We start from the raw sequence: 26,479 nt of genomic DNA on the forward strand, positions 1-26,479 counted from the left end.
ACTTCATTTCGCTATTCTGAATGCATATTCCTGATATCCTGTATTCCGATACATCCCAACCCTGCCTACAAGTGTGGGATAAACACTTGTATACTGCAATCGTGACACAATTTCAATAATTTAGCCTGATTTGCATGAGGGGAACATTTTTATTATTTGACTCTGAATTTCATGCTTTCATGCCATAATAATTGTGCATAAAGACTGGAATTTATTTCAGTCCTATTTGTAAAATGATTTTAAGGATTTTAAACATTTCAGTGTAATTTGCTTGTTATAGTAACTGTAAGAGTTCAGAGTTTGTTAGTACTGGTACTGTGCTCAGTGTGTGGCTGCAGTATTTGGCGCAGACGCAGTGAGCAGATCTTCTTCACCTCCTCTATCCCGCGCTCTCGCTCTTGCGCGCGCTCTCCGTTCGCTCTCTCCCGGAGCGCGTGCCCGATCGACTCCACGCTGTTGGCGCGAGCGCAGATCACGAACGGGAAGCCGAAGCGCTGCCGGTAGCGGGCGCACAACTCCAGCAGCAGCGCGCGCTCACCGGAATCCATGCAGACCAAGCCGGCCGCGCGCTGCTCGTCTACAGAGTCGCGAGTCAGAGAGACAGCGGGGAGAGAGAGATCAGGATGACAGCGGAGTATCCCCTCTTTACCTGAGAGAGAGAGAGAGGGAGAGAGAGAGAGAGAGAGAGAGAGAGAGAGTGCGTTGGAGTACAGCTGGGCTGTATAACGGTCATACTGCAGTACTGAACAATAATAACTTTTCCAAAATTATGACGTGTAAAATGTCTATTCAACGTCTGAACGGCCAAAAAAACATATTCCACCCGTTTATATTTTGGAGGGGCTCATTGATTGGTGGTGTGAGAGGTCAGGTGGTATGACAGCAGCTCCAGAGCCGGTTTAAGGGGAGTTTGGCCTCCTGTTTTTCCGGTTATATCAAAAACACGACTGCAAAATGTTAGAGGGGGCTCATGAGTGAGTCCTAAAAGAATGGGGGTGAATAGAGCTAAACAACTAAAAACGAAAAGTTAAAATAGTTTCTAATCACTTTTCCAGGACCATCCTTTAATTTTAGAAAGTAGAAGGATGTATTTCACTAAAAAGGAAAGAAAACTTACCTGAAAATGTCCTTTTTTCTACAGCAAATGTGTTTTGGGCAGTAGGATGCTAGCATTACTGCTATTAAGTGTAAATTGGTTGGTGATCGGAGCAGCTCATTGGCTGAGGGAAGCGTTCGTGCTCCCTGACGTCATGAACATACACGAGGCGCCTTTATACAGTTCTATAACGGTTCAAAAGCGCTAAAAAAATATAGCAGCAGTGTTAAAATGTTTTATGTTGTTCAGGAAATGAATTCCTCTGTATAAAAAAAAGCGTCTAACAAACCCAGAGGACATTACTGAGTGGCGATTCTCGCTACAAATTCTCGGGCAGCTCAGCCACAGCTTAGAGCTCCATGTATCAGAGCTGCAGATTCCCTGCACATACCACACAACATGTTCGATTTCAGCATTCAGTCTAAAAAAAAGTCACTCAACTTTGCACTGTTCTTCAAATGGGTGTAATCTTAGCATCAGTTAGTTGGAACCACGCCTGTCGTGTGGTATGTTTGACCGGCTAACTAAGCGCTCTCCCAAACATCGCAGAACAGGTTCGATTTTGGCTTTCTGTCACGCCAACACCACTCACTGCACTTTTGCTCTCTCAGATGTTAGTCTTTATCATCTACACTTGTTTCAGCAGAGCACCAGTTAGTAAGAATCAAACCTGTACTGTAATGTGTGGCACTATTTTGGTCTGGGGCTACTCGCTAAGCTAACATTAAGTTAGCCGATCAGGCTACAGATCAAAGCACCATTAGACAGATTTAATCTCACCTTCCAGTTGCTCAAACTTCACTCCTTCAGATTTTAATTATTACCATCTACTGTTGGTGCTTTAGTTAGTGAGAATAAAATCTGACATTTATCGAAAGATGCTTTGAAAACTTGGTTACAGTATAAAGCAAAGTACTTTTTTCTGCTTTTGAAATATTGCAAGATGAGACAGCAAAAAGCATAATAAATTTGGTGCTACAGTCATGGGTTCCTCTAAGTGGCTGAGTGAGGATTTGAAACTAAAGATAATTGACTCTTATAAACCAAGAGTAGACTGTAAAATATATCTAAACACTTCCTGCTTGTAATCTTCACTGTCTGAAATATCATTTAAAATGGAAGGAGAACTGTTGATATCAAGACAAGATCTGGAGGTGCAAGAAATAGTTTTGAAAAAGTATTCATAGACTGGTCAGATATGCAAAGCAAACCACATCACTACCTGGAAGCTACAGGAACATTTGGTTGGCGTGGGAATGGTGATGTACTGGCCCATTGCGCAGTGTTGTTGGAAAGATATCATCTGCATGGAAGCGTCATCAGAAAGAAATCTTGTGATCCCACTACAAAAAAGTCAACATCAAGCTATACAAAAAAATAAACATCTAGACAGGCCAGAAGGCTTTGGAAATAAGTGCTATGGAGTGATGAAGCAAAAACAGATCTCCTTGTCCACAATCACCAAAGGTATGTTTAGAGAAAAAAGGAGCAGCATTTGATGAAAAGAACACCTTGTTAAGTGTTAAGTATAGGTGTGGATCTATTGTGCTTTGGAGTAGGGTAGGAGGATAGAAGACAGGAAGGATCCTTATAAATATCAGCAAATTGTGGAAGCCAGTGTCCCACAGTCAGAGGCAGTCAGAGGTGGTATTTACTTCCTTTTTGCTTGGAAAAAAAATGTCTTTTGACCAGGAGTGCCCAATAACTGTAGGTATTGTTAAATTTCAAAGACATCATTGGGCCTTCAGAAGGCCCTGAGAGTTCCCTGCTGTTTTACACATAGAAACCCCCCTCCTCACACTTCTACTACACTCTCAAAAAGAATGTTCTATGGTATTTAACACATTTTGTGTCATATTCTTATCTGTTTCAAGACAGTTTGTGCTATGTTGTTATCTAACACATTTTGTGTTAAAAGTAACACAAAATGTGTTGTTCTTAACAAGACACATAGATGTGTATAGTAAGACACTTGTTTATAATCATCTATTATAAGTGTACATAAATAAAACATTTGAAACAATGTATGAAACAATCATAGCACAAATGCTCACACATAATAGTCGAGTACAGGCCTTGCAAAAAAACAGTAACTACTTTTGATTAAATTACATGTTTAATTTTCCCCATTTAATTTCTAATTTGATTTTAGTTTAATTTCCCTTTCAAATCTATTGTTTTAATCATGTTTTTAATTTCTATTTTCTTTATTTTTATATGACTGTATTTTCTTATTTGTAAAGCACTTTGAATGACAGCAGTGTATGAAAGGTGCTATATAAGTAAACTTGCCTTGCCTTTAGTCAGTAATAATGTATTTAGCAGTTAGTTTGTGCTCTGATCCCTCCTCAGGCATGAACTTTAAATTCTGAGAGTATAAGTATTTGTGCTTTGCTGAAAACATGCAAATTCTTTACACTATTTGCTGTTCGTAAGGTTAAGAGATGGCTGTAGGCCTACCTGACTCAGGCAGACTGTCGATAAAATCTGATATCTGCGCCTCGATGTCTGCGACACCTCTGAATGGGCGATGTGACCATATTGCAGCCGGGATGATGGGACATTTCTCAACCACGTTGCCAAAAATTTCCAGAAATTCTTCATATGTAAGAGCGTTCACGGCGTTGATGTCCATGGTGTCGGCGTCTCTCACACATTCTCGGGCGATAAGAGCAGAAAGAAGTCCCAAGGGTTAACGGCCGCAGGAGCACATTAATGTGCAAACACCACGGTGGAGACTTTCACCTTTCTGTCAATGGGTCCTGACCATTAAAACTGAACTGTGGTTCACTTTATTTTCAATGATGGCAAGTAAGAGACCACACGTACCCAAATGCAGTCTGTTGACAATTTATTTAGATGTTCAAAAAAGTTTGAAGATGTCAGGAAATTAAAATACAACAAGGTTTAGGTTAGTAATTTGTAAAAAATTAAGAATTTAAGTGAGCCAAACGACTTATTGGAAACAAGCATGTTTCTAAATTTGCAATATTATGATAGTCTATTCAAATGTTCAAAATTGTGAAAAAGTAGAAAAATAAAATGATAAATTCAGTATTTGGAAACTTTGGAAAATCATACAATGTAGATAATAAAACCCATAATCTGCAAAACTATTTCAAACTACCATGAGTTTCCAAACCTGCAATCTATCTAGTTCATTTGGAAAATTATACAATGTATGCATTAAATGACAATCTGTAAAAAGATGTTAAAGTGAGCAAAATGTCTGCTTAGTTTCCAAATGTGCGGCCTATTAATGTTCAAAATTGAAGATGCTTTGAAAAATGACAAAAAGATAGATAGATCAACCAATAACATGTGAAAATGTATTTGAGTGAGTATTAAATGTATGAAAGTACTCTGATGAATAAATATACAGATGACACTAATATAAAATGAAATTTGCTTCAGATTAAGTGATATTAAAATAGTAATGCAAAACCTTTCTCAGTTCTAGTCTACGCTCCAGTGTCACCCTACACAGTGTTGCCCTCTGCTGTACTTGTTTAATATTATAATGACCAATGACGTTCACTTAACAGCCCCAGACACTCTCATCTCTCAAAGAACTCTCAAAGAAATTCTGTAATAAAACACATTATACATTTCAGTGCTGGCAGTTTTGTAGCATTATTGTTTTGTAAAAAGAACCATTGTTGAGGTGCCAAAAACTGTCTGTCATTTGCAATGATTAATGCTAGAATAGGTGGCTTTCTAGGCACAAATTAAACCTAGTCTCAGATGAAAAAATCTTCTTTTGTTGTGAACAACCCAAAGTGCCACCTGCTTACTTAAAGACCATGCTGTAACACTAAATGTACATGTATGTGAAATATATAAAGACTAGGCTAGAAACATGTTCTAAATAAATGTGTTGCGTTTTGGCTGTCCAGTAAGGTCATTTAGCAGAAAAGATTTAAGAACTTATTGCATTGTAATACTTGTATTGTAAATATGAATAAGAAATGAATGCATGTACTGAAGTTTTGCAATATTTTTTTGACCTTATCCTGAACACCTGCTTTTTAAATGCAAGTCTCTGTTTCCACTGTTTCAGCTTTTGTGACTGGATCCTCTTCAGCTGTTTCAGTATTGCAGGATGAATCTGTCAGTGCTGACTGACACACGACTTCTTCTTCTACCGTTTCTACAAGTTGCAAAATCACCGGCGCGTTCTTGTATGTGGAATCATTGTTCTTCTGTTCTCCAACATTGTAGTAGAGCTGGAGAAACACATGAAGAAATATTAGATTTCTTAATCCAAAGTAGCAAACAAGCTCTGGCCTTTTACGGACCGTACCAGAATAAATTACCTGTTCTTCAACGTCAGTCAGCTGGTATTCCATGAAGGCCACCAGCTTGGAGAAACAGGGACGATCTCTAGGCTCCAGGGCCCAACAGCGGCACATCACGTTGTACCTGACAGAGAATAAATTACCATGAACACACAATATACTATGCACAGGCCTTCAACGTGATCTTTATTAAAGTTAAAGCTAAATGTAATTGATCATCTGAGACATGTTTGGTGTGTGAAATTTTATTCTTTAGTTTTGCCCTGGAGTTACGAGGCTAATGTAGCTATAAGTAATGGACACTTACAGCCATAAGTATAGCATCTGCATACATCATTATACTCATCTCACACCATGTTAAGTCATCTCAAATACTTGTTTAAGTGGTTTCTTACACTATATGACCCTACTTTTGTCCATGTTTATAGATAACAGTATTTCATATAGTGTCAGAAACTATGTAAGCAAGTATATTTGAGATTACACAACAACTTGATGAGGACCGTGGCAAGTGTGTGATGATTTCGGCAGGCAGCCTGGTGCATAAGCTTTAATTATCTGTTACTTGCATTGGCATCATAGGTGTGAAGCTTTTGACTCGGCTGATTGACTATATTGTGGAGAATGTATGAAGTATGAGGGGTGTGAAGAAAATTGTTATGCAAGTTTTTTGACCAAACCATCACTTTAATGAGAGTGGAGAGCAAAAGAGACGTACACAGACTCAGAGGCATAATATGGCCTCTCCATCTGGAATCCTCTCTCAATCATCACATAGAAGTTGTTATCCACTTTTATACCAGGATATGGAGTCACACCTGAGTGAAGGAGAAAGTAGAGTTAGGCAAAAGAAGTTTTAGAAGGCAGCATCAACTTATCAACCATTTTTAAAGACAGAGTTTAAGAAATAGATAGAATATTATTGCTGTCTGACATAATATTTTGTGATTTTTCTCTTTTTGATATAATCTGACATAAACGCCCAGCTAAAGGAACAGCTACGATGTCGAATAGTCTTTATCCATTTTTCAGCACTGTAAATAAACATTCAGAGAAAAAAACAGGACATTTTGCAATGTAGTTCCAGAGATATTTAACGGTTCTATTCCGGAACCTATTGAGCTTGATTCCTACATCTCCCAGAGTTCATCTGCGCTGTTTCAGCTTCGTACTCTATCGGCACCGCACGGCCACGCCCCCCAATTTACCGTGAGTTAGCGTCGCAAGTTTTGCTAATTAGCTGCGTTTTCCGTTAAATAAATTTAAATTAATGACACAATTTTCTCTGAGTCTTTCAGTGTGCCGCTGTTGAGGAATGTACAGGAATAAAAGGCAGACTTTATTAAACTCCCACACAAAACACACCATTATATTTACGTTAATGAGAACGAGTGTGTTGAAAACGCTTCAAGCCAGAAGAAGAAGGATGTCTGAACAGCGAATCCGGACTGGAGCTCAGTCACACACCGTTGACAGAAGCATCGCCAGAAGGGGAAACCCAGAGGTTAGGTAGGCTGTCATTAACTGTTAATAACTAATAACTGAGTTACCATTGCCTAGAAATATGTTTTAGCTACTCGAAAAGGTTCTCACGTATTGCTAATAACATTACAGTATGTTTGTCTCAGCTTAGCATAGTTAGCTAACGCTAACTCACCTAAACTGAGGTTAGTTGGTTTTCCGTTCATCAGCTGTACTGCGTGTGGTGTCCTCTCATACTTTAGCCGAGCTCGCTGTTTCTGTTTTCTTCGTTATGCAGTTTATCCGATTACATGTATTTAAGTAAACGACTTAGTCGAAGGCAGCTAATCGGAAAGGAACCAACAGGGCTAGGTATCAGATCAGAAACAGAACAGTTTCACATATTTTCATAGATTTTTAATTGTATTTACTCTTTCTAGTCTGAGTGGTGAAGTCACAACATTCGTGTTGGAGTGGTTGTGTGTTCCCTGTGTTGCCCGGCGAGTGTGAAATACTCATAGTAATACAAATACAATAGTAACTTTTATTTTTTATTACTTGAATTGAATTTTTTTTTTTCAAATTCATTTCATTTGTTTTACCTTTTGAAAAGATTGGAATGTTTTATTTTGTAGACAAATATTTTTTAAAGATATATTTTATTTTATTTATGTATTTAACAATCAATAGCCAACAGCCATACGGTTTTAAAATGCTGATTAGATTATAAAGCTTTGTTCAGAATAAAACTAGAATTGATGTGTCTTATATTAGTTTATTAGTTGCCTAGTCATTAATAGTTAAGCATTTAAAGGTAACTGTTGTTGCCATTCACTTATGTTAGTTTGTTTATCTGGACCTTTGTAAAGAAAAAAATTGATGTAGCAGCCCCTTCCCAAATTTTAGTTTAATAACCCTGCCCTAAAGAATCAGTTTATTTATCACTAATGCAAAAGCTTTAAAATATTTTTAATGGAAATATATTTACTAGTCAGTTAGTAGTTAGTTTTCTTATATTTCATATGTACAATGAAAACTAAGAAAACTAACTACTAACTGACTAGTATTTACTAACTGACTAGTAAATATTTTTAATGGAAATATATTTACTAGTCAGTTAGTAGTTAGTTTTCTTAGTTTTCATTGTACATATCAAATATAAGAAATCCCCTTTATATGTGGGCATGGACACTAAAGTAAAGTGTGGGTTTTGGTATCTGGATATTAGTCATGGATTTACTTGAGATCATATCAAAAGGAAAATTTGTGGGTACCTTCCACCCCCAAGTAGTGAATAGTTGTGGATAGACAGTTTCTGTTTCAGAGTTTGAGGATGTTGCAGAGTCCTTTTTTTCTTTTTTTGGTGCGGCTGAGTGCTTCTTCTGTTTAAGACATGCCCAAAAGAGTTTTCCTCGCATTGTTCTCTAAAATGGCTTTGACGGTAAAAATGGCTTTTTCAAACCTCTTACGTGACGCAGCACCATCTGGCACTAAAAACAGCCCAACGTGACTGTTTTCTTTCTGATGGGGAGTTAATTTTAAAAGAATAGATTCTTCGACTCCAGCCCTCACTGGCCCGAGGGACATTCTGACAGAGACGTGTTTGAAGCAGGAGAGAGTCTAGAGCTGCGTCCAAAACCACATGCTACCATACTAATGGTATATTAGTAGCATTGGTACGGTGGTGTACTAATGGTAGTACAAAACTAGTACTACTATACTAATGGTGGCATGCTAGTTTTAACGTACATAGTATGTCAAAATTAGTACGCCACCATTAGAAGTACATTTGTTCGTTTAGTGTCTATAACAGTGTAATCGTAGGATGCGGTTTGTATTTAATATGTATAATAGTATCATAGTAGTATGCGGTATGTGTGCAGTATGTATAATAGAACAATAGTAGTATGCGGTATGTATGCAGTACGTATAATAGTGCAATAGTAGTATGCGGTTTGTATGCAGTATGTATAATAGTATAATAGTAGGATGCAGTATGTATTTAATATGTATAATAGAATAATAGTAGTTTGTGGTATATACTTAGTATGTATAATATAATAGTAGTATGCAGTATGTATTTAGTGTGTGTAATAGTATAATAGTAGTATGCGGTATGTTCTTAGTATGTATAATAGTAGTATGCGGTATGTAATTAGTAAGTATAATAGTAGTGTGTGGTTTTGGAATTTTGGAGTAATTGCCAGCTTTAAACAGTGCCAGTGCTGCTCACCAGCTGCTGTGAGCACAAACTCTGCTCACAAAAACGTTTTCGATATGTCTGCCTCTACAATGCACCATTCTGCACCCCAACTTTGTATTTTCTTCATGATCAGTGTTGTAATAAACAATGATTAGAAAACCAAAAACAACTGCAGTTTTTCACAGAGTGCTGTGGAAAACAGGATGAAGCTGAAATTGGCTTGTAATTTGCCAGCTGCTTATTCAAAATTTCCACTCCACCTTAAATTGTGCAGCCTACACACCACAAAGGTACATGCTGCATTATATAAGGTTGAACTGAGCTGGCAAATAAAAAGATCAGCCTCATTAAAAGAGGAATAAGATAATATCCAGCTGCTGCGAAATGCAAACTCAGTTCATTTTCAAAGAATTGAAAAAGAATTAAAAAATGTTCATTTCAAAGAATTCTGACTACAGTAATGATTTTCTCACTCAGAGTTTCCCCCTTACCCCTCGTTACGTGAACAGGCTGTCTGATGGTAAGATGTGTTAAAACAGTCATCTGTAATCATGTGTCAGGCTACCTTGTGTCACTTGGTATAATCTACAATTTTTTTTTGTAATCTGTAGCTCCTCTAAAAAATTAGGAAACTGTGTTTAGGATGGTTTAGTCTGTGCAGACGATCCCTTTATCACCGGTTCTGGAGCTGCCTTGTCGAAGAGTCAACTCCATCGATTCCAGGAGTCGAGGGTCGGATTTGAGGTTTTCTGGAGTTGTGCATCACTACTGTTTCCCTTAAAAATGTTTTTTCCTTCTCCTGTAAGGTTACCATTTTGGAGATACATAGTTTTTGTCCGACAGTGACGATATGTTGTATGACTGCCCAGGATGACTGTAGAGAAATTACTATTATGTCCAGTTTTGTTCCCTCCATTTGATCATTTAGCTTGAATTTATTAGGGTGGTACCAAATAATGTAAATGCACTTTAAAAGTGTAGTAGCTGTTAATGATTGTTCCTGCTCTTTAACTTCATGCATGGGTTTGTGAGCATGTGCGTAATTATTTGTACCCAGAGAGAATATCTCCCATAGCAGGATGCCATAGGCCCACACGTCACTCTGCATGGTGTACATCCCTTTGAAAATACTCTCAGGTGCCATCCATTTCACTGGTAAACGTGCCTGCAACAACAGAAAATTAGCAGAAACACCTACAGTTATACCCATCATCATGTTAGCAACATTATATGGGTAATTTAGATTCATAGTTTAACTTCAAAATAAAATATCGGGAGTTTGATTTACTGAACTGATTCTTTGAATGCTGATTTCAGTTAATAGCTACATCTGATGCAACAGATTTAAAGACAAAGACAAAAGGCAACAAAGAGTTCGATTTAGTTGGCTGGTTTACTGAAAAGAAGTGGTTGAAAATAATGTCCACTGTTTATCAACTAATGCACTATACTGTATAACTAATGAGTGTACTTACATTTCCTCTCACCACATAGTTGGAATCATTTTCAATGTCTCGTGAAAGTCCGAAGTCGCCGATCTTCACCAGCCTGCCCTGGGTCACTAAAATATTTCTGGCTGCCAGGTCTCGATGAATGCACTGAGAATGAAAAGCAGTTTTAGAACATCTTAAAGAATTTATTTCACTGCATGGCTAAGTGTTTGATAAGTGATGCTTTGTTTAGATTTCACATTTCTGAACTGATGATAGTTATGTTGAGTCTGTGAAGTTAGCTCAGAGCTAAGCAGTCAACAGATGAATAGAATAAAATTAAATAAAAAGTAGATTATTGGATAAAAGGTTTATCAGCAGAGCAGCTCAAAAACTACTTAAGCACTGAGTAACAAAGAACTGCAGCGAAAATTAGCACATTCAGCATTTATCAAAAAAAGGAATGAACTTTGTTAGATGCGAATCTTCCTTTTTTTTGTTGTGGTCTAAAATAAAATAAGACCACAAAAGTCAGAAGTGTGACCAGTTGCAAAGGAACAACAAAGGAATTTATAACTATGTGTTAGTGATTAAAATGTAACCGAGCAAAACGTAGATTCCTTTCCTCACAAATATTTTTAGTTGGACTTTCATGTAGTATTGTAACTTGAAAATCCTCAGGAAAATGGAAATCCATGAGAACTTTACTTGAGTGCATGGAAGTGAGTAAAATGTCACTAGTCACTACCCACTACTCCTGATTATAAGCCAGCCAAAGGTTAAAATTCCACTTTAACAAATTAATCAGTGCATTCAGCAACATTCCGAACATCCTGCAGTGGACCAAAAAATAAAATAAAAAACAAAGCAGTGGTCAATGCAGAGCAAATCTGTCAAATGTGGGAGAAAATCCAGGCTGGCATGTATTTGAGAAATAATGTCTGGGCCTAGTGGGCGGTATACCGATCAAAGTTCTTCTTCAGATATGAGTTTCAGCAGAACTGGTGTACTGATATGCCACAAATAAGTGCAGATAAAGCAAACCCTGCTAACGTTATGCCGTTTAGCTGAATGGCTGAGTCAGGGATGTTTCAGTCACGTTTCAAATAAAAGTGAAAACACAGCAGACCCTTAGTCACCTTACACGGTCTAGTCCATTGCATCTTAAGTAGTTCACTTTGTTATTATTATTTTTTTTTGAAGCAAACAGAAAGGAATTACTGATCTTTTAAGGTTAGCCTAACATGGACACCAGACTGATGAAGCCTGGCTGAGGGGCTGTCTGACTGTTGCGGTCCCCTGGCCTCGCCTGTGCAACAAGCTATAGATCACCTGGAACTAGTAGCGCGAAAGCAATGGTCGCATAGTTTTATCTATATATTGTTCAGGTTTATTTTGCACAATAAAATATTTCAAGTTTATCTTGGTTATTAAAATGGTTCTTATTAAACAATGAAGGGACATCCCAGAATAATGACCCAGTGTTAACCTGTTACAAACTTTTGGCCTTGCCGTCCACTACCACTACACACAGCTACCTTGTACAAATATTTAAAGCTCTTACAGTCAGCAGAGAGAGGATTTACAGCACAGAACTCGTAAAGGGAAGTGCTAAGAAGTCGTCTTTCTGGTAACCACATGCAGATTGCGCTGTCACTTACTGTCAACACTAACCGACATGTCACTTTGTAAAGCTGAACGTTTTCACCTTCTTAAACCCTGCAGTATTTTTTTGTCTTCCTCTATGGATTCAACCTTGCAGTGGCCAAACAGTAAGCCTTTTCTCTGGCCATTTTCAGTTTAGTTCAGTTATGATAATTCCAGTAACTGAAAGACAGGCCTGGATCATCCAGTTATCTGCTTCTGGCCACAAATGTTTGAAGGGCCCCAACCTCGCTAGCTAATTTGGTGGTAAAGGGTTTTTTTTATGATACCACATTAGATTACATGAGGGCTGTGCAGCACCATGATGGCAGTATACCAACCATTTTGTCAGGCAGGTCACCTGTAAATGCATTTTGATCTAAAATCAGATTATCTTAATGGTGAAAAAGGAGCCTCTTGGATTAAATGTTTCTGTAAAGTTTGATAGCTTAAAGAAAAGTTAAATTATAAGTCTTTTAAGTGTTATTGTTTATAAGAAAGGTGACTGTGTTGGCCTGCACTGGTTTCAGAAAGACAGTGGCAGGCAATTCATTTTCCAAACGTGCTGTGTCCGGCTGTGGCATGAAATGAAGTCATAGCCTTATTTTGACAGTTATTATTATATAGTCAGTACAGTCATTATTCTGAGTATTCCAATATGGTAGTGCAGTAAAAAGAAAACAATAACAAGATTATGCACATATTAATAAGAACATATGTTAATTTGAACCCAAAAAACAACACAACATTTATTTATAAAGCAAGCTTCTGCAATAAAGACGACATAAAATCAGACAACTGAAATAAACATAAAGACAAATAAAACACTAAACACACAAATAAAACACTAGCAGACTTAAAACTCAAACATCCTACGCTAAAGCATACTGCCATGTATTTTTTTTTTAAGTAGACAGTTTGCAGATCACTGCCGACAACGATGCAGCAATTTTCTTCAACTTGGGCTGACAAGTTTTATTTGTGTTTCTGTACATTTTTACAGTATCATTTCTTGCCTTTACAGAACCCCATTTACATCTTTTGTATATCTGGTGCTTTAAATGTACAGTGCACTCTTAAAAAAGATGGTTCATCAAGGGTTCTTTAGTCAAAATGGTTCTATATAGAGCCACGAACACTCAAAGAACCCTTCGCATGATTAAGGTTTCTTTGCATCGTGAAAGCAGAGTGATGGAGAATGTGCTGTAGACAGGTCTATAAAGACCCCTTTTTGAAAAGGGTTCTATATAGCACCAAAAAGGGTTCCACTAGCCAAAGTACCTTTTTTGGTACTATATAGAACTCTTTTGCTAAGAGTGTACATTCGAAGGATCGCTAGGTCAATGTTAAAAAAAAATGGAAGCATGACTGAATTAATGGAGGGTAGTAAAATTGTTGCTAAGCAGTGACTGGAGAAGTAAATAAAGCGGACGTTTAGCCGTGAGAGCATCAAGATTATGATCAGCCGCAAGGTTGAAATTCATTTATTTTTTTCGCTGTTCTGCCCGTCGTGAGTCAAGACAGCTGTTTAAATTTTGTCATAATTGTTTGCAGGTGGTGAACCATGTTAGAGGCCAGATTGAGATATATTGGTTATAAAAGCTTTGAATAAAGACAACGACTATGACTTACATTTTTGGAGGAAAGGAATTCCATGCCTCTAGCGACTTGGTAGGAGAAACTTAGGAGGTCATCGTAGGTGAGAGTCTGCAGGTCTTCATCCTCACTTTCAAATATTTCTATAAAGGCAAAGTAAAGGGATTTAGGAACATTTTGTCCAAACTAAATCTGTGTTCAGACTGTGCCTACGTCACAATTTGTTCTATGCTATCAAGGCAAACTTGAGAATTATAATCTGCACAAAATTACTATATTTATAGATGCATGAAACAAACAAAGTCTCCTTCATTTTGCAGTTGTGATTATGGTGATACTTCACTCATTCCTGAATTCATATTGATCAAATTGTATACCTTGTACTTCACTGTGTAACAAAGCATCAAACTGACACCAGCTATACAAACTGAGCAGTCTTGGATAATCAGAGCCAAATATCAAATTTAAAAGATTTTTTGCCCCTTTGCCCAAATATAGGCGATTATTTCAGATATTTTTGGTGTCTGAAATTGGCCTCTTACGTGTGCCGCAAAGCTGTGAAACTAATGTAGTCAATAGGGGAGTAACGGATCCCAATATTCACAAGTTGATACAATAAGATATGGTAGTGTCTTGATTCAAGAGACTTTTTGAAAGAATAAAAATAAGGAGTGGCTAAAAATGTACCTTACGTTAAAATTATTTAATCATTCGGCATAAAAAGTGCAGTATTTGAAACAAAAGCTGTGCTTTATAGTGTCTCAATCTAATCCTCTAGCCACAAGCTAATATGTTAGTCCCAAGCTAACATATGAGCCACAAGCTACCATGCTAGTCATAATATAACAATACAATATGAGACCATACAATGCGCTGACAATATGAAAGAAGGTGTGGCAGCTGAGAAACTTGGCTGATGCTCTATCACCAGAGACATGCTTGCAGAGAGGAGCACAAACAATGGTGAAAAGACTCTCTCTAAGCCACGGACTAATGAGAGGAAGTGAGGTTGGAGAGCCTCAAGAGAGACTGTAAGTTGGGTGAGAAAGCCAGAGTAGGTGCTACTCAGTCATTAAAGTGTTAAGTGATGTTATGTAAAAAACCCTGTTTTGCACATGCTTTGGTTCTGAGGTTCGTGGTTTGCTCTCCTGGCTTAATGTTTCAAGCATAATAGCAACCTCTTAGCATTATGCAAACTGCATGTCTGAATCATCACAGAATTGCCTCAAGCAGTGTCAAACTGTAATGTCCAGTAGACTCGCTTATGTGGTTCTGACGTTGTATGACATCCTGTTATCTCAAAAAATGGGCTAAAGCATGTCAGCCAAGGCCTGTTTGGTCCCTGAATTTGGCTTCTTTGTTTTGCAATTGCTCCTACTACTGTTTTTTGCTGTGCCGTCGGTGAGCACGTATACATGCACTCAATAATCCGATCATAATCGGATTTCTGCAGTTATCCGATTATTCAAATGGTCATGTAAACATCATACTCCGATCTAGAAATCCGATTAAGAAATCCAATAAAGAGAGCTGGATTTTAGCTCAGTAATCAGATTTCTCAGTGCATGTAAACTCTTACTCCGATTTCTGTTGGATTTCTCAGTCTGCGCATGCGCAAGAACAGACGGTGGATGTCGCGAGATGGCAGCAAAACATTAGCCACATTTACATGCAGCCTAATAATCCTTCAATAATCCAAATAATAGCTCAATCAGAATAGAATACGTCCCTGTATACGCTTCAATCGGAATAGTCTAGTCCAATTGAGGCCATTCGGAATGCAATTTTTATCCGATTGAACGAGGTGGGTAAATAATGTAATATCCTGTAAATAATCTGTTAAATAGAAGAATAATAGCCATGTAAATGCCTGTATCTGAATACATTTCCAATTGGAATGTGTAAGCACGTTCTGCGCATGTGCGTCATGTCATAGCAAAAGTTTATAATAAAGTTTATGCTTTGAGCTTTAAAAGACGACGGTGAGACGGGTGTCCAGCTTATGTGTCTCAGAACACGACGTCTTCCTCTCTGCCTTCTTTAATAAGTACATGTGAAGTGTGTTTTCCTGAGTCTGACATCATTTTAAAGTAATTAAAAACACAAGCACTGCTTACTGCTGCTCGTCTCACTCTGACTGGCCTCATGTGATGCTCGTTGTCATGGTAACGTTTACGCTAAGTGGTACTCCACACATGCACGTCATTTTGGATCGGATTACTTGTAGTGAGCATATAAACGGAGTTTTTTCATCAGATTGTTGAGTACAGTGAGCATATAAACACCCCAGTCTTATGTCACGTCTTCTTCTGTGAGTCTTTTGGTTGGTTGCAAAGCAGAAATCCGATTATTGCCTGACTCATGTAGACCCGGAGTTTCCCATTATCATGTAAACGTGTTGATCGGATTATTGACAATATCTGATTTTCTGCAGTTATTGGATTATTGAGTGTATGTAAACGCACTCAATGTATTGCAGCGCAAAACTAAAGCAAAATTTGTTGACAACATTTGGAGTATGCAGCTGTGCAAATTAGATTTTTGCAATAGACTGTTTGCTGTTGTGTCAAGTGGTAGTTATTACCGTCAGTAACATCCGTAGAGGTGGAAAGAAGTGCCTCTCGTTCCTTTGTCACTGGGGACATGTGCATGTACGAAATGTCATCGGACTGAGTAAACTCACTATGTAGGCAGAACAAGGAGAGAGAATGATCTTTAACGTTATCTACAATAACTCCCACCTACATTTGTCCAAATTTAGTTACATTTCCTCAAACGAACAGTGCAGCATCTCACTGTTCTTTATGCTTTCTTTAGTCAAAAGGTTAATGGAAAGGCCATCGCTCCTCTAATGTTAACCTGGAGTTTCTCTTCCTCTGGTAGTTCTGGTAGAGGCCGCTGAATCTGTCCTTGTTGAAGGCATCGGCTAAGGACTTGTAGAAGCTCTCTCTCTTGTTCTTCAGGTAGTTCAGGAGGTCTCCATGACAGCAGTATTGAAAGATCAAGTAAATGGGACCTGTGGATGAAACAACCTTTTGTAATCACTGCTACATCTGTTGACGTCCCTTGATTTCCATGAACTGTTGTTTTTCTACAGTTCAGAAGCCTCTTACAACACTGATGTGACAAAAGCCGTTGTTTGTGAGTGGTTTGCATACCTGCACCAGTGCAAGCCCCCAGCAGGTTCACAATGTTGGCATGGTGTCCAAGATGAGTCAGCATCTTCAATTCAGACATCAAGGCTTCCTGCTCCACTGTCTGGTGCTTGTCTACAGAAAAACACACAGTGAGCAGCAAATGTTTACTCAACTGCACTGACTGAAAAGTCATTTTTACTTACACAACTTGTATATAGCTTTTTTTCCAAGAGAGATCTGAGAGAAACCTCTCGTTAAGAGCCTGTTTTTTAGACAATGAAAATCTGCAGGTTGAACCTGATGGGACCTAACAGCACATATAAGGCTCAGGTTGGGTTTAAATTTCGTTTGGGCTCTCACAGCTCATCTCTCACTTTTAGCAGATTTTACCCTGCATTTACCTCGCTTTAGTTTTTCTCCTTACTGTGTTCTTCCTCCCTTTTGGTTACCTTAAAACTTTTTTAAATCTGGCCTGATGTAATCAACCACTTGTTTTTGCTGTCAGAATTAAGCGACGAGGTCCACAAGGTCCATGTTTTTGAAAAAATGAATGCACCGGAAAAGTGAAATGGTGAATTCATTCAGGAAACCACAGTTCAGCCAAAATGTTTATATTTACCTTGTTTGGACAAAAATATATATTTTTATGTAGTATGTTTATTATATCATCGTTGTCGGGAGAAAATCTTTTATCTCCATTTTTGTCATTTTTGTTTCTTTTTTTCATAACTTGAAAATGCCAGCCAATCTCTTAGGCCAAATTGATAAATAGACAGGTAAAAATGGCTCAGAATTACTTAGAATAAAATCTTGTTACGTTAACTTACATTGAACATTAGGAACGTTTTTACTTCTTGTGTAAATGTACTTTTTTTGGAGCTACAAAAAAGATTTTGTTCAGACAGCAATGACATGTAACGTTCTATGTAAAGAAATTGATCAAACAGGTGAAGGCTAACACTTTGCTCTTTAAGAACCACACAGTGCAATATGGCAAGTATATCCAGTATTGGATAGATTCCATATCCAAACATTTTTTAGTGTGGATAAACTTTCCAAAATGTGCTGTTCTTATTCTGTGCAATTTTGATCAAGGTGTTAGCTTTCACCTGTTCACTAAAAGTTCATTTATTTATCCATGATCTAATGACGGATACTATTAATGCTACACTGTAATTTAACAGGCGCCATCCTATCAGGTTTTATTCTGCACTTTGGGAGATGCTGAGCTGGTTTGGGTCAGTTTTGGGGAGAACTTTGTCGGCCTTGGGTCTGTTTCAGACTCAAAACTTGATAATGTGGTTCAGGTGGGGTCAGGTTCAGGCCAAATTTTGTCAGGCTTGGGTTGGGTTTGGGCTTGAAACTTGATAATGTGGTGCGGGTCGGGTTCAGACCAATTTTTTTCTGGCTCAGGTTGGAGTCAAACTCGGAACTTGATGCGATGAAGAGCGTTGAAGAAGTTGGATAAAGTTGGATAAAACGTTCTCGGGCAACATTTGTGTTCGGGCCAAAATTTCAGGCCCTTTTACTGCAGATTAAGTAAGCTTAAATTATTCTTCAGTTACAGTGGTGGACATTTAGACCAAATTCAATGTATTTCTACTGAAATTACAAGTACGTTTTGAGTCTTTTAGAGCGTAATATGTTGTTACACACTTCCTAACATGCCTGCATCACTGGCAGACATTTGGTAGAGTGTGAATCTAATTGGCAACTCTAGCTGAGATATTTGAGTAATGATAGACTAATCAATATGTGTCAATATAGATTAAGTAGCCATAAGACCTACCTTTTAGCATTTTCACTGCAACCTGCATAGACACTCCTGGCTTGCTGATTCCATAAGCTGTAGCCTGCACTACCATCCCAAAAGCTCCAGATCCCAGCACTTTCCCTAAGGAAAACAAACAATATGGTCTTAATGCAGCCCTTCGGCACAGCACATCAGCAGTGCTCGTCCATTAAGCTAAAATTTTATTATATAGATCCTTTACCCAATTCCAGGTTCTCACGAGGAAACTCCCATTTCTGGTCATACTTGAAATCTCTGAAGTCAATGTAGATGTAATCATTATCAGACGGCCCCACCATCTGAATCATCTGGAGCTGGGTTTCATATCCAGTCTTCTATTGGGATTATATAGGAAAAAGAATGTTTCAGAGGGTTAGACATAAGGGTAACTGTAAGAATTCTTCATAGTGTGACGGAGAATATTTCTGTGTGAGAGAGAGAGAGACTGTACTTTCTTGCGGATGAAATGGACCAGGGTGAGGCTGACCAGCAGGAGGGCAAAGACAAGCATGCCACACATCACTATCAGTATCATGGAGTCCGAGGGGTCCGAGGAGGCTACAACAGAGCATTGTCATTGTATAAACTCTCCGTTGACTGGTCATGATCAAATACAAATGAATTAGAACCTCATCATACAAGTGTGTGTACATGTGGAACATAAACGTACGGTTTTTCACTTTAATATGCTCACTGCAGTATGAGCCGTCCATGTTAGTGAGGCAGCACTGGACAATGTGGTTGTTTACTTCAGTGCAAGCTTCAGAGAAGACAATCTTCTTCTGGCAGAACCGGCCTGAATCTGGGAACTCCTGTTGATTCACACTTGTCTCTTTCCACATTGCAGAGTCTGTACAGCTTTGAGACCAAAAAGTGATAGAGACATTGACTTTACATCCTCACATTGAAGAAAAATGACTGTACAGTGCACCTTATGGAAATGTTCTTATGACAACAATTTTATACAACTTGTACGTCTTTTGTATGACTTTTTTTTATAGGGTTTTCTGATATAAATGAACAATTAGGCAGAAACCTGTGCAAACTCCACAGACGCCACTATGCTGGTAACAAATTACCACAAATTATTTCCTCTGTAAAATCTGTGTGTGTGTATACATATATACAACCCATGTATGTATTCCAAAAAAGTCGGGACGCTGTGTAAAATGTAAAAAATAAGTAAATAAAAACAGAATGCAGTGATTTGCAAATCTCATAGACCCATATTTTATTCACAATAAAACATAGAACACAGATGTTGAAAGTGAGACATTTTACCATTTCATGAAAAATATTAACTCATTTAGAACACAGTTCGCCGTGCAATCCGCAAATGCAAGTTAAAGCTGTATTATGCAAAGAAGAAGCCATATGTCAACACGATACAAAAACACCACCATCTTCTCTGGGCCAAAACCTCATTTAAAAAAAAGAAAACTATTCTGTGGTCAGATGAATCAAAATTTGAAATTCTTTTTGGAAACGACGGACGTCGTGTTCTGCAGACTCAAGAGGAGAGGGACCATGCAGCTTGTTATCAGCGCACATTTCAAAAGCCTGCATGTCTGATGGTTTGGGGATGCATTAGTGCCTATGGCGTGGGCAGCTTACACATCTGGAAAGGCACTATTAATGCTGAACAGTATATAGAGGGTTTAGAACAACATATGCTCCCATCCAGACAACGCCTCTTTCAGGAAAGGCCTTTGGGACAAAGGACAATGTTAAACCACATACTGCATCCATCACAACAGCATGGCTTTGCAGAAGAAGAGTCCGGGTGCTGAACTGGATGCCTGCAGTCCAGACCTTTTACCAACAGAAAACTTTTGGCGCGTGAAACGAAAAATCCAGCAAAGAAGACTCAGGACTGTTGAGCAGCTAGAATCCTACATCAGACAAGAATGGGGTGATATTCCTCTCCCAAAACTCCAGCAATTGGTCTCCTCACTTCCCAGACGTTTAGCGACTCTACACAATGGTAGACGTGGCCCTGTCTCAACTTTTTTTGAGATGCGTTGCTGCCCCCAAGTTCTAAATGAGTTAATATTTTTCATGAAATGGTAAAATGTCCCACTTTCAACATCTGATATGTGTTCATTCCGCCTTGGTGGATTCCCACCAGGACTACACTGTGCAATTTTAAACCCGTTTTTAAACACACAAATACAGTCACTTCCCTAAAGTGGACACCCTGTACTGATAGGAGGCTAGCAAAACCCAGGTTAAAAAGTCAACATTTGCGGAACCTGGAGTTTGTACATGCTGACTTTACTATGTTTGACTGAATAATATTGGGACTGTAGAGACACCATGTTGTCCTACCCATGTACATCACCGCCTTCTTTCAATTTCAGTGCACAATGCAGTATAAGTTAGCAAGACTGCTGTAGCCCAGTTTCTCAACATGCTTGTTCAGTAGTTGGGTGTGCAGCGTGGTTTTGAATGAAACAGCTTTATTGATAATTGTCCTTGGGCAGAGCTGTCTGTATTATGGAGTGGAATTCCATAATTTTCATTCATAGGCTTTGTCTGTACTCAATGAAAATCAAAGGCTTTGTCTGTACTCGATGAAAATCATAGGCTTTGTCTGTACTTGATGAAAATCATAGGTTTTGTCTGTACTTGATGAAAATCATAGGTTTTGTCTGTACTTGATGAAAATCATAGGTTTTGTCTGTACTCAATAGTCTATTCAAATGTACAGTGTGAGTCACCAACTCCAACAGTCTGTAAAAATCGAAACCTGAGTGCCTCAGTTTAGCCCCGGATGAGATTCCTGCTGTCATTGTGCTACAGAAACAGTTGTTCAAAGAGACATATGAGGAGCAGGGATCAAAACTATGAAACATGTTTTACTTACAGCTGTACAGAAGCGCTTTTCTGACATGGAACAAAACCCACTCTCCTCCAATGCAAAGCTACTTGATCCAAGGTAATTAACATAGCTGACTAATGCACGTCGTTTAAAGCCAGGTAGAGTAAAGAAAGGCTCATGGAAAAATGAGTTATATATATTTTTGGTACATAATACAAGAAAATAATGCAATGTAATGTGGGCCCTTTTGTTTACCTAATTTACCAACACGTTTGATTAAACAGTTCCTTAAGTCCACACTAAACTTGAAACTACTTAGCATCACTAAACTTGCAACTCACTTAGCATCTGATGGACACATCCTCCAGAATAGGGCCCGAGGAAGTGAGCTGTTGGTCATGCAGGTGACTTTGTCTAGGTCTTGGAGTAAAGTAAACTTAGGAGTATCTACAAAATGACACAGAGAATTATTAAGATTCTGTTCTTGTCAAAGTTTGAAACTTCTCATAGTATATTGACACCATCAGTGATTGTATTTGTATGCTAATTCTTTCTTAGTACAGTTATGCCTCTACAATTTGTAGTACATAATGTCTTCAGTTTATCTATGTGATATTAATCTATTTATAAGAACTCACCTGTCACACAGAGAGACAGATTCTTTGTGACTAACTTCCTACCAGCTCTCAGTTGTATCTGATACAGGCCTGGCTCTGGATTGCACAGTTTAAAAGTGCTAAAAGGAAGGACAAAACCATCAGAGGAATACAGCAATACAGCACACTTACAGACCCAGTTTGGAAAGACTGCTTGTCAACTTACTGATTATTCCAGAGGTCATGAGTTTTGTCAGACTGCACTTTGGTTCCATTTGGTTGAATCCAGGCACACTGTGGTTTTGGGTAAGCGAGCACCTGGACTTGGAGGCAGAAGGTCGCTTTCTCTTTCTCCCAAATTCTGACATTCTCATTCAGCTCCAGTATCTCAATGAAGTCCTCCTCTGTCAGAAAACCACCAACATCATCAGGAGTTTACACTGGCTTAAATCAGAGGCTTCTTACACAAATTAACTAGGGGCCAGTAGCCCAGTAACCCAAAAAAAATATTTGTGTTATGTTTAACTATGATTTTAACTACATACAGTTTTTGAACTAATGTTGTAAATTACATCATGTGACAAAAGTGTTCCATATATTTGTTCCAAGTATAAATCTTAACTATGTAACATACAGTTCATACAGTAACATAAGTGCATCTTAGTTGATGTTTACTAGCAATTCTTTTGTCACCACAAAGCTACTACTACTATTTCTAATTATACTTCTACTACTACTACTACTACTATTAATCATTATTATTAGCAGTTATAGTACTAAAAATGCATAAAGTGTTGAAATAATCTTTGGTGTTCATTTGACTCAAGTAAAATTACATTGATGATAGGATTGGCATTTCTGCTGAACATGAGTGAAATATTTGCAAGTGAAGTGTTGGCAAAGGAGAGCAGTTACATCTGCGTTCTCAGTGGGTCTGTTTGATAATTTTCTTGATTCTGACTCGCTGTATCTAGCGCTACGTCATGAATGAATCCACAAATAGTTCAGTTAGTTATAGCTAAATTGTGCCGCGGTGTGTGCAGCTATCATGCTGCACCAGGTTTTCATTTGAATAGTTCCACTTGCATGCAGCTCTCTGTTTTGCATTTATATGATGCACATGTCAACACATAACACAGTTCAGTCATCATAGGTCAGCACATTATGATGCAAGTTTATTTATCTATTTTTTTTAAAGACAGCATGCTTGCAAGCAGTGTTACCAGATTAGGCGGGTTCCCACCAATTTGGGCAGATTTTGGTTGGATTTGGCCAGCAGTTTATAAATAACGTAATGGATGTGCGTTCGGGCCTAAAATATATAATCCAGTTCATGTGGCCCCACTGACAGTGCAGAGTTCTACTACAGTTGGAAATTGGAATGGCCCATTATTTGTTCAGCAGAGTCTATGAAGGTATGCAAGTTTTTAAAAATGTATGAGGGACAGTTATACTCGCAGTATTATTTGCCTTTCTGATTACCTGGGATCACAGGTCTCATATACAACACGTTAATAAAATGTTAATGTTCGTGCAAGCTCAGCAAGTTTAGATACACAATATGTAAACTATTAAGATACAAATACAAGTCAAATCATTGAATTATTTTACTAAAATTATTTATAGTTCCTTTCCTTTCATTCTCCGTAGCAGTGATAAATACATTTTTGAAAGAAAAGACATAAGCAGTTAATGCACCCAGAAGCTTAGTATTAACATCATGTTGGTTAAATGCTGTATTGTTTCATATATGATTAATCTGACCTTACACTGTTTTTTTCATACATTTTGGATTTTCAACATTTTCGGCTGAAAACTATAGAAGCAATCTGGCAGCACTGCTTGTAGAAACTAATCTGTTTGTACTTACCATGCACCTGCACCTGTGTAGCCTTTGATTGCCCGTCCTTACTTTTGCAAACATACTCTCCACTGTTATTCCCACTAACTGATTCAATGGAGAAATACTCCAACACTGAATCATAATAGTACATTCTTACTCCACTGAGCTAAAGGTGGGGCAGAAAGAAAAAAAGAAAATTATACAGCAATATCAGAAACTCATAACCATATTAATATTTACATATCCACTCTTTACAGTACCTCTGTGTTGTTGAAGAACCACTTCATAGGTGGTTTCTTATTATTAGCTCTACATCGGAGTGCGAGCGACTGTCCAGGATTCAGTAAAATCTGTGGAGCTTCAGTCTCCTGCCTGGGCTTTCCAAGCTCTAAAGCAAAAGAACAAAAGTCATAAATCATCTGTAATGTGTTTATTGAACCAGAGAGTACCCAATTTTGTGACATCTCTTGGATTGCATTACTTATTGCTCGGGCAAGACAAACATCTGTTGGTCACCACTTCAATTACACACTCTCAAAAGTGCATAATTTGGATATTTGCTTCAAAGTAGATACTGAGAAAGTTGTACAAGTTACTGAGTAAAGTCTTAAGATTAATAATCAAATAAGGCTAGAGTTTAAATAGAGCCCACTCAGTACATTTTCAATTCACATTTGTTACAGTGAGTGTATGGTGACTCATATTATAAATAAGAACAAGAGGGGAAAGTTTGTGAGCGAGCGTGAGCTAAGTTTGACAGAGGCTGTGCTATGTTATCCCAGGTGGTTGCTAAGGTGTTGCTAGTCTGTTGCTATGGAATCCCAAGCTGTTGCTAAGATTTTGCTAGGCTGTTGCTGTTGTATCTAAGGGGTTTATAAAGTTTTGCGAGGCCATGGATGTGGTATCTCAGGTGGTTGCTAAGCTGTTGCTGGCCCATTGGCCTCTGCTACGATATTCCTAGTGGTTGCTTATTTAAATGCCTAGTTTTGTGAGAGATATCCTTTGTGACGTGATTTGTGGCAATGAGATTTTAATCTCAACATTCCGCAGTTCATTTCCTATGGGGGGAAAAATTGCATTGGAATGAACGCTTTATGCTGTGTGATTGATTGCAAAAGCACCAGCGCACTATTCCTCCATAGGCTCTACAATCCTGCGGTTTCACTGTTCAGCTCAAAAAACAGCACCAAATGAAAGTATAGAATAATAAAACAAAGAACAGAAAGTTGTCTTTGTCAAGCCAAATTAATAATAAGCCTTATGAGGCATCAGATTATGAATAGGAATAATCGTCTTACCGTAATGATAAATCAGGGCGCATTCTTTTCCCTCTGAGTTTGTGGCACAGCAGTTTGTGTTTGAGGTCTGGTAGGTAAAACCATCAAGCGTGCTCACAGCCATCTCCTTTTCCAGATTTGTCTCTTCTTTTAGATCTCGTCTTTACAGACGCAAATGTTACAGTAGAACAGCGTTAGTATATATAACTAATTAAATGTAGTTGTAGGAAAGCATTACAGCAACATTTTATAGTATTGACTGGAGCAATACAAATTAATATTATTATTATTATTTGCAAAAAAAAACTCATGGGATGGTTCTCATTTCACCTCAGAATTTATATATTCTGGCCTTTATCAAACTGACAACCCCATAGCTGTAGTGAAATTTTGCATTTTAACTATACTAACATTTGAAAAGCAGTGACTGAATAGACAAACAGCCTAAGTAAGATGAGAAATGTGGGTAAGAGGAACAGGGTTAGTCGTCCTAGAAAAGCTCACTAAATTTAAGGTGGCATAGAATTTAACGTAGAACTACATTTAAGGTGGCACTGAATTTTAGGTGGAACTGCAACTATCATAGCAGTAAATTTAAGGTGGCACAGAATTTAAGGTGGAGCTCCATTTTACATAACACTAAAATTAAGGTGGCACAGAATTTAACGTGTAACTTCAATTAAGGTGACACAGAATTTAAGGTGGAACTACACTTAAGGTGGCACAGAATTCAAGGTGGAACTCGCATTTTATGGTAGCACTGAATTTAAGGTGGCACAGAATTTTAAGGTGCAACTTCATTTACGCTAGCACCTAGCAATGCATTACCATCCACCTTGGATACTGCAGCATCCAGGTAGCAACATTTTAGGGAAATTTTAACAACCATCAACAGTCTTCCACTATTTTAAGGTTTTAACATTATTGGCTGGATTTTCAAGCCAACTTAAAGTTTGTTCATAACATTCCCTTTCTAGTTATTATTATTATTATTATTATTATTATTATTGTTATTATTATTCAAAATCTACAGTAGAAGGTTTTATTTCGTCTCTCTGAGATCCATTGTAGTGTAACATACATGAGGTTTTACATACCAAAAAAGTCATAATTCCTTTGTACACAGCTGTTTTCCAAACTTTCTTTATCCCTAAGAAATACACAGGCTGGTTACTGTGCGCTTAAGACTGATATATGTTAATGAGCTCTGTTATTTGAGCTGATCTCAACTATTTACGCTAAGTGCATTTATTATTTTTATTATTGTGGGTCTTAGGAAAACAAC

General features: G+C 38.0%; 2 protein-coding genes across 2 annotated transcripts in view; both read right to left on the reverse strand.

Moving 5' to 3' along the window:
• Positions 1-129: 129 nt before the first annotated feature.
• urad (ureidoimidazoline (2-oxo-4-hydroxy-4-carboxy-5-) decarboxylase) lies at positions 130-3,804 on the reverse strand. The gene is made up of 2 exons (XM_036558124.1): positions 3,557-3,804; positions 130-649 (listed from the first exon to the last, which is right to left on the reverse strand). Exons 1-2 carry the CDS (start codon positions 3,729-3,731, stop codon positions 294-296), a joined length of 531 nt encoding a protein of 176 aa, XP_036414017.1. The 5' UTR covers positions 3,732-3,804; the 3' UTR covers positions 130-293.
• Positions 3,805-4,354: 550 nt separating this feature from the next.
• Positions 4,355-26,479, reverse strand: part of LOC118798656 (receptor-type tyrosine-protein kinase FLT3-like) — a 28,124-nt gene continuing 5,999 nt past the window's right edge. Inside the window, exons 6-24 of the mRNA XM_036558116.1 lie at positions 25,216-25,355; positions 24,178-24,305; positions 23,945-24,083; positions 22,301-22,478; positions 22,117-22,214; positions 21,820-21,925; positions 19,328-19,515; positions 19,109-19,215; positions 18,860-18,992; positions 18,655-18,759; positions 16,887-16,997; positions 16,588-16,744; positions 16,313-16,410; positions 13,765-13,871; positions 10,534-10,656; positions 10,112-10,223; positions 6,113-6,212; positions 5,413-5,518; positions 4,355-5,322 (exon numbers count right to left, since the gene is read on the reverse strand). Coding sequence (XP_036414009.1) covers positions 5,125-5,322; positions 5,413-5,518; positions 6,113-6,212; positions 10,112-10,223; positions 10,534-10,656; positions 13,765-13,871; positions 16,313-16,410; positions 16,588-16,744; positions 16,887-16,997; positions 18,655-18,759; positions 18,860-18,992; positions 19,109-19,215; positions 19,328-19,515; positions 21,820-21,925; positions 22,117-22,214; positions 22,301-22,478; positions 23,945-24,083; positions 24,178-24,305; positions 25,216-25,355 — 2,434 coding nt within the window. The 3' untranslated portion in view covers positions 4,355-5,124. The remainder of the gene's footprint in view (positions 5,323-5,412; positions 5,519-6,112; positions 6,213-10,111; positions 10,224-10,533; positions 10,657-13,764; positions 13,872-16,312; positions 16,411-16,587; positions 16,745-16,886; positions 16,998-18,654; positions 18,760-18,859; positions 18,993-19,108; positions 19,216-19,327; positions 19,516-21,819; positions 21,926-22,116; positions 22,215-22,300; positions 22,479-23,944; positions 24,084-24,177; positions 24,306-25,215; positions 25,356-26,479) is intronic.

Source organism: Colossoma macropomum, unplaced genomic scaffold (assembly GCF_904425465.1).
Source record: "Colossoma macropomum unplaced genomic scaffold, Colossoma_macropomum, whole genome shotgun sequence".
NCBI lineage: Eukaryota > Metazoa > Chordata > Actinopteri > Characiformes > Serrasalmidae > Colossoma > Colossoma macropomum.

What these genes read in the sequence shown, in the direction of transcription:
- urad (XM_036558124.1), bottom strand. Translation starts at nt 3,731, where the DNA reads ATGGACATCAACGCCGTGAACGCTCTTACATATGAAGAATTTCTGGAA. An exon ending in CGACAGTCTGCCTGAGTCAG is followed by an intron (nt 650 to 3,556) that starts GTAGGCCTACAG and finishes TCTCTCTCTCAG; the next exon opens with GTAAAGAGGGGATACTCCGC.